The following is an 8,134-nucleotide window of genomic DNA, read 5'->3' as shown; positions in this document are numbered from 1 at the left end:
GAATTCGTGGTGACACCAGGCGGCCTGGCCTAATACCTGGTCACTGGGAGGCAGTAGGTGTGGCAAAAGCAGCTGGGTGAACTTCAAAGGAGCGGGGCGCTAAGGGGTTGGGGACTCTGTGAAGGAGTGGGTGAAATGTTGGGCGATGGGATTTTAACCAGAAGGGAGATGAAGACAGGAGGGGACAGCTTTAGAGAGAGAGAGAGAGCAGAGGGGCCAGTAGTTGGCTAGTTGCAATGTAGACCAAGAGAGGATTCAGTGAGATGCTTTGAGCAAACAAGCTTGAGGTTGGCGGTTGTGGGAAGTCTGCTTTAGAGATCCCGGAAGTAGTAGCATTTCTGCCCTGCCTGTGCCTGGACCTCGCTCTCACCCAGACCCATGTTATAGCTGGGTGTGTGGGTGCTGACTTCCACTGCCCTTTGGAACAGCCCTCTGGGGCCACGGGCCATATTCTTCATCTGGCATCTTTCCCAGGAAAGCTCAACAAAGGCCCTGCCTGCAGTAGCTGCTGATCTAGACATTTGTGTGATGTAACCCGTCCCTTCCCCCTTCTCTAGGCGTCTGTGTTTCTGTTTTCCTTTAGGTGTTTTGTTTTTTGTTCTTTAAGGTTTTTTTTAAAGCGCTCTATTTTATTTATTTTATTTATTTTATTTTATTTTATTTTATTTTATTTTTATTTTATTTTAATTTTATTTTTTTTAAGTAATCTCTATGCCCAGCATGGGGCTCAAACTCACAACCCCGAGATCAAGAGTTGCATGCTCCACGAACTGAGCCAGCCAGGTGCTCCTTCCTTTAGTTTTCTAAAGCAAATATGTTGAAAGAGTAACCCTGTCTTAGCTGAAAAGAAATCGCATTTCACCCCATATTATAGGATGGAGAGGCAGTGTGGGGTTCTCTGGTGGCCCTGTAGCTGGTGATAAAGATAGATTTCTCTTGAGAATTTGTGTGGAGGCAGAAAGATTCAGGGCCAACAGTGGGGACAGTGGCCTAAGTTTCCTACCCATTCCTATTCTAGGTGGGTCTTTCCCTGATCCTTGCATACACATTGCCTTCCAACCAAGCTGAGTCCTTCATCCATGCAGCAAAGCACTTGCTATGTGTCAGGCCCACCTTGGGAACAAGGGGTGTGCAGATGGGCAAGACCCAAATCCCCCCAGGAGGAGCCAACCACCTGATTAAGGAGACAGGCACACAGAGAAAGAATTGCAGACTGGTGTCTACAATTACAAGGACAGGCACAGAAAACAGACAACTCATCAGTTTAGGAGGAGAGGGTCGGGAAGAGGCCTGGAGAACCGGGTCTTGAAGGGTATGGAGGAAAGGAGAAGAGAGCACACAAAGGCCGGGAGAAGTGAGAATATGCGGAGGTCACAACAGTTCCGCGAGGCTGGCTCATGGGGTGCTTGGAGGTGTGAGGGAGGCCGAATCATGTCGGGGATCCTGCACAGTAGCCTGCGTGTGGTGGGGGCCCGGGGAAGGACTTTGTTTTAGGACAGTGCTGGGTTGCAACTTGGAGCTTCCCGGGTGTGACCTGAAGCTGGCCCCGGTGCATGGAGGTCAGGCAGAGGCCGAAGACAGAGACAGGCCACTCCAGAGTGGTGACTGGCAGGTGTAACAGGCAAGGAAACTCCCTTACAGGCTTGTCTTGAGTGGCCACAAGTCGAGTAGACCGCTGCACCTGCCTCTCATATCTTAAAAGTTTACATAGAGGGGCGCCTGGGTGGCTCAGTCTGTTGAGCGGCTGACTTCAGCTCAGGTCATGATCTCGCGGTCTGTGAGTTCGAGCCCCGCGTCGGGCTCTGTGCTGACAGCTCAGAGCCTGGAGCCTGTTTCAGATTCTGTGTCTCCCTCTCTCTGACCCTCCCCCGTTCATGCTCTGTCTCTCTCTGTCTCAAAAATAAATAAACATTAAAAAAAAAAATTAAAAAAAAAAAAAAAAGTTTACATAGAGGCCTTAACTGGGTTCCATCTCATGTACAGTCCAGATAGTCTCAATGCTGTATCATTGTCTCAAGGCTCTATCCTTGGGGCAGCTTCTCGGAGCCAGAAAGGCAAGTGGGACAGACATTCCAAGGACAGGGGAAGGGGTGAGGAGCCTCCCATCACCTGGGTCCGGCTCATGGGTGAACAGGTGGTCATGTCCTTCCACCCCACCCCTCTGCCCGCCAATACCTCCCTAACAGTCACTGTGGCTCAGGTGTACGTGTTGGGCTTGGGAGAGAGGTGAACTGAAGAAGAAAAGAGGGGCGCCTGGGTGGCTCAGCCAGTTAAACGTCTGACTTCAGCTCAGGTCATGATCTCATGGTTTGTGAGTTCAAGCCCTGCATCAGGCTCTCTGCTGGCAGCACAGATCTTTGGATCCTCTTGTCTCCCTCTCTCTCTGCTCACACTCTCTCTCAAGAATAAACCAACATTAAAAAAAAAAAAAAAAAAGCAAAAGTAGGGACCCCAGGCGGGAGGCTGCACAAATGAGGCAGAGATGGAGAGGGCGCTGGGGGGTGAGTGTGGAGGGTTGAGCACCGCACACACATCTGTGGGGAAGTCCGCAGGTGATGTTCACTGGACACAGGATAAGGAGGGAGGCAGGGTGCCGTCTGGGACCACAACCGAGCTTTCTAACCCAGGTGCTGGGTGAAGGGTGCCCTCCCCGCCCCCTCTGGGTGGGACAAGAGCTGGTTCAGGATGAGGAGGGGGATCCGATGTTGAATACGTGGGGTCTGAGATGCCACGGGTCCTGGGGAGAGGTTCCACTGTCCTCCTGGACGTGCCCTCTTCTTCTCACTCACCTTGCTCCCTCCTTGGCTGGCAACACCCTTCCTTCATCCATCTGCTCCGCGTTTTCTCCAGGAGGCCCCCTAGGTCTTGACTCCTGAAAGCAATTTCCTCCTGTTGGAGAACCTGTATCTCCACACTTGGGGCCCCCTGGAGGCCTGTCTGGTTTCCCAGCCCATCTTGGTGCCCTGGCGGGGCTGCATGGCATCTGACCTCGAGAAGCAGGGAGTGATGAAACTAACCGTAGCTCCTGTCCTGGTGGAAGGTGCTGGGTGTCACATAGGCCGTTCTGCACCGTAGATGGGAGATCCTGGGGCTGACCCCAAGCTGGCAGTGACTCTTACCGCCCAGGGGGGGTTTCAAACAACCCTCCCATACCCGGGGTGGGGGCGGGAGGGCCCGGAGGAAGGCCAGCAGGTGCAGCTACTACATAGGCCAGGACGATCCGATTCCAGAGGTGGGGTAGGGAGTGGCAACCTCCAGAGAAACTAGCTGATAAAACCCCGGCACTTAAGACTTCATCTTGAACCAGCACAGGAGCAAATGTGAAGGACTCAGGCCACGCTCCTCCCCACCCCCCTTCCCTCACCCCCTCTCCCCTCCAGCTTCCTCATACCTGTGAGGAGAAATCACAGGCCTGATAGGGGACACGTCAGGGTACCTTTTGTCAGCTTGAGGTAGGCAGTGTGCACCGTAGAAGCGGTGGTTGTCGGGGAGGGGAAAGCCGAGGGGGAGGGGAGGGTTTCTAGGTGAGATGGTGAGGTACCGACAGCGACAGTGACAACGGCCACCAGTTTTATTGCACACCTGCCACGTGCCCAGTCCTTCCTCACAATCGATTACCACGACCACGACCGTGACTCTCTGGAAACTGAGGCTCAGAGAGGTTAAGTCACTTGCCCAAGGCCCCCCAGCAGGTGGGGGATTCCAATCCAGTCCTGTCACATTGTGGAGCCCGCGTTCTTTGCACTTTGTCACCGGGTACTCTCCTCAGTGAAGTCGCCGGTATGGTCTCTGGGGTAGGACAGTCGCTCCCGGAAATCTCCGATAGGTGTTCCAAGGCAGGGTTGGATTTGAGGGGGGCTGGGAACAGGGGCCAAGAATCTTCAGGGGCCCCAGGTCGAGATGGGTAGACTCTGACAGTTCCACGGCCACAAGCCCCCAGTTCCACCTTCCTGTGGCATGGATGTGTGGGTACACGCGTCACGCAATCCCACGGAGGGCCGGACGGTCCTGGGGACACCTACGCACTCACGTGCGCGTGCAAGCACACACTCACACCCACTCCCACCCTGGCACGGCGCCGTGGACGCTGAGGCAGGTCGCAGGCAGGGGAACTCAGGCTCGGTCAGATGAGGCTGGCGATGCTGGACGTGGTCTCATGACGCTGCCCGGCAGAAAACCGTCCGGAGATGCTGAAGATGCTGCCGTCGCCACCGTGGTGGGCGTGGGTGGAGGGGGCGGCCGCACGGAGAGGCGGACAGTGTCCACTGACGCCCACCTGATAGAGCAGCAAGCCCAGCAGCAAGAGAGCACCCGAGGCGGCCAGGCCGATGCCCACAGACAGCATGGCGGCCAGTGGCCGGGCCGGGGCCGGGGCGGCGGCCAGCCCGGCCAGAGTCAGGCCGGTGACCAGCACCACCAGGCCGCTGAGCAGCACGACCAGGGCGTCCACCCCGCCGCCGCTCCGCAGCAGGGCCACGTGGTGGGGCTGGCGGAGGCAGTTCATGTCCTGCACGGCGGAGCTCATCAGCTGCTTGACCAGGACCAGCAGGGCCAGCAGGCACAGCACGGTGCCCGTTGCCAGCCGCCACTCGCCCGAGCGGCTGCTGGTGGAGGACAGCAGCGCCACGCCACCCGCCCCGCAGCCCGCCACGAGCGCCACGGCCACGGCGAAGCAGAGCGCCGAGCGCCGGGGCTGCTGGGACCACCACAGCTCTACCTGCTCCGCCAGAGCGTCCGGGGGCGGCCCCCCGCCCGGCGGGGCTTGAGCCTCTCCTTCCGGCATAGAGGGGGTGGGGCAGAGGACAGAGGTCAGTATCAGGGGTCAGAGGGTGCGGGTCATGGCCTAGAGCCCCCCCCACCAGCTCGGCAGCTAGAGGCCCAGAGTCCTGTTCCTCTCCCAGTCCAGGGTATGGCCACCATCACCTGCGGGGGGGGGGGGGGGGGGGGGGAATCGCACTTGTCACCTCCCCAGCCCGCTCGGCCTTTATGGTCTCTCCTGGGAGCCTTGGGGATGATCCCAGGGAATCCACCCCAGTGTCCCCCGACGGCCTCCCCCCGCCGCCTCCCCTCGCCCCCCCCACTGCCACTTGGGAATGCTTCTCCAATGACCCCGGGTACTTCCCCCACGTAGCACACCTCCCACCCCTCCAGGGAAGCCCCTGGCCCGGCCCCTGACCTCTCCGGGCTCTCTCAGTTGCCTGTCCCATCCCGGCTGGCGAAGGAGCTGGTGCCACAGTGGATGATGGGACCAAGAGCAGAGATAAAGCCTCATTCAGGATCCGACTCACATGGCCTCAGCTGTCACCACTGGCTCCTGGGGGGAGGGCTGTGGGGAGGGAGGGGGCTAATGACTTAACTCTTCTGGAACCAGCAGCCTGACCCTGAATCTTCTCTCTCTCGGGGCTGCGGCTACTTCTCTTGTGGGTCAGGATCTAACCCCTAGATCTCTCCTTCCCCAACATCTCATCTGATTTCCATCCACAGCCGCTGGTGCCCTAATCGCTTTCTCCCTCAAACCTGGATCTCCTTCCTGAGCTCCAGACCCCGAAGCCAATTGTCACCTGGATGTTCCACAGTCACCTCTGATGCAACGGGTCGCATCCCAGGCTCTTAGCCCAGACCTCCTCCCCCTCTCATGTTCCTTACTTCCTTGTGGAGTGTAATCCCAGGGAGGCCACCTGCAAACCTCTCTCCATCCAGTCCCTGTTTCCATCCCCATGGCTCCTGCCTCATCACCCTCTTCCACACCCGTCTTCCTGCCTCCCACTCTTCTCCGTTCTCCCCATCACCAATCCCCCATGACATCCTCCTCCACGATTTCTCTAAAGTGGCGCAAAGGGAGAAGGAGGGCTCTGTGCTGGAACCCCAGCCGCTGTTCTTACCACCCATGGGACTTGGGCAAGGGACCTGACGGTGGTCACTCTTTTAACATGTCCTCTAGAGACCAGTCAGCATGACTCAAACTGGGTGAAATAAAGCAGCTGTGGTCTCTGCCCTCAAGGAGCCCGAGTTTACAGCAGGTGTGTGTATGTGATAAATGCTGGATGTGGGTTAGTCAGAAGAGGGGCTCAGGGGAAGGTCAGAGAAGCCCTGGATGACTTCACCTCTTAGAGCCTCAGTCTCCTTATCTGAGAAGTGAGGACAGTAACATTTTCTTGAAGGATGGGGGCGAGTCAGTTGACACGGCCATTTCAAATCTCCAGTGGGAATTCTTGGGCCCGCACAGATGCCCAAAGCGTGCTTTTTGAATAAGAGAACACAATGTTCTCCTCTTTAATTTAGGAGAGGACTCCTGCTTCATATAGGATGCAGGTCCTGGATCGGTCCCGGAATATGATTAATGTGGCTGTGCATGGGTTACACCTCTGATGAGGTTACTGGTCCTTCGCAGCCCCACTCCAGGGGCTGCCTAGCACTTGAGGTGGGAGGAGCAGGTGCAGATGCCCCCAAGGGAGGTGGGGGAGGGGCCGTGGGAGGGGACCTGGAGTCAGTCCCGGCATTCCTCAGGGCTGTGACTTCACGGGGTCGGAAAGTGCTGGCACAGGTGTGCTGGGACAGTGGGGCCAGGCCGGGGGTGGGGTGGAGGTTGTCAGGAAGCGCCAGTGGGAGAGAGTGGGGGCGGTGGGGGTCAGGGGACCATGGGGCACTCACCAGAAACCTGGAAGTGCTGGATCCGACCAGAGCAGGCTGGGCCAGGCAGGTGGGGCGCTCCAGCTTCGTTTCCGGGGAGGCGCTTCACCTGCCTAACCTGCGTCCAGGTGAGCCTCTCGGGTGTGTGTGTGGGGGGGGGGGGGGGGAGGGGGATCAACAGGTGTTTCCAAGGCAGGGCTTGAGCCGATTGGCTGACGTGGCAAAGCTCCTTCGGCTGGGCTGAGGCATTCCTGGGAAGGGAGGGGCTTCTGTCAACTGCTGTTAGGGCTCGAACACAATTCCCAGATCTGGGTAGCTGGAGGAATGTTGTCTATCTGCCCCAGAGCCTGGACCCTGACCCATCCCCTGGCTCCAAGCCCAACTTAACTTTCATTCCAGCCTAAACCTAACCCCGACCCCAGCTGCAGTTTCAAACCCTAACTAGAATTCCTAGCTCCGGCTGCAACCCCTACCCCACATCTCAGCCCCAACCCCCAGCCCCATTTCCAAATCCAATTCCCGTCCCAACTCCAGATCCCGACCCCAAATCTGGCTTGAAACCTCGTTCCAGTTCCTCACCCCAACCCCAGCTCCAAATTCTGGAATTAGGTCCTAGACCACAACCTTGACTCTTGTCCCTCAATTCAGCCCCCAAGTCCCAGCCCCTAACTAAAATCCTGCCTCGCCCCCAAATTCCAACACCAGCTGGTCCCCAAACCCAGTCCCAGTACACTCATCCCTGGATTGGAGTCCCTACAAGCCCCTTGCTCAGTCTCCTTAAAGCCCCAAGTGTGTGACTGCAGTAGGCTTGCCTCCTGGATGTGGTTCCTGCTGGAGGAGGTGGGATGGGAGCCCCCCCTGAGGAGGAGGAGGGAGAGGAAGAAGAGGGGAGGAGGAGGAGGAAGAGGAGGAGGAAGGGAGGAGAAGGAGGAGGGGGAGGAGGAGGAGGAGGGGTAAAGGCTTTTCAGGAGTACACCAGAGCTCCCCTGCTTAAAACTCTTGCAGAATCAACACTTCAGGATATATGCCACACTCCTTTGCAGGGCTCACACAGCCCCTGCCATCTACAACCAGACCAGTCATTTGCCACTGGCCCCCTGCCATCCAGCCAGATTGCATGTCACGTCATTCAGTTCTGCATGCTCTGTCCACTGTTTTGCCCTTCTGGTTGGGTTTTGAACTCAGAGTTCCCCTGCATGGGGTACGTCCTGCCACCCAGGCTCCGTGTGGCCAACTCGAATTCTTTAACTGTGATGTCACCTCCTCCAGGAAGCCCTCTCGGACTTTGAGGCCGGTTTAGGTTTCTCTGGTGCACCCATGACCCCTGTGCTTCCCCCACAGCTGCTTTTGGTGCATGTGCTGTAATTGCCCCTATTTACTTACTGGTCACCCCCCCACATCCCCCCACACACGGTGGCCTTAGTGTCCGTTTTGCTAACCATCATGACCTTAGAAGCCAGCATTTTGCCTGGCACGTGGGAGGTAACCAATAAATATTTGCTGG

At 57.4% G+C, this 8,134-nt stretch overlaps 2 protein-coding genes across 2 annotated transcripts in view; both read right to left on the bottom strand.

The window, feature by feature from the left end:
- Window positions 1-3,565: 3,565 nt before the first annotated feature.
- TMEM125 (transmembrane protein 125) lies at window positions 3,566-6,778 on the bottom strand. The gene is made up of 3 exons (XM_042950614.1): window positions 6,652-6,778; window positions 5,177-5,326; window positions 3,566-4,923 (listed from the first exon to the last, which is right to left on the bottom strand). Exon 3 carries the CDS (start codon window positions 4,781-4,783, stop codon window positions 4,124-4,126), a length of 660 nt encoding a protein of 219 aa, XP_042806548.1. The 5' UTR covers window positions 4,784-4,923; window positions 5,177-5,326; window positions 6,652-6,778; the 3' UTR covers window positions 3,566-4,123.
- A 22-nt stretch (window positions 6,779-6,800) lies between these two features.
- Window positions 6,801-8,134, bottom strand: part of CFAP57 (cilia and flagella associated protein 57) — a 78,656-nt gene continuing 77,322 nt past the window's right edge. Inside the window, exon 24 of the mRNA XM_042950605.1 lies at window positions 6,801-6,881. The gene's annotated coding sequence lies outside the window, so the exon portion shown is untranslated. The remainder of the gene's footprint in view (window positions 6,882-8,134) is intronic.

Source organism: Panthera leo, chromosome C1, assembly GCF_018350215.1.
Source record: "Panthera leo isolate Ple1 chromosome C1, P.leo_Ple1_pat1.1, whole genome shotgun sequence".
NCBI lineage: Eukaryota > Metazoa > Chordata > Mammalia > Carnivora > Felidae > Panthera > Panthera leo.
This window is presented reverse-complemented; position numbering and strand designations above follow the sequence as displayed.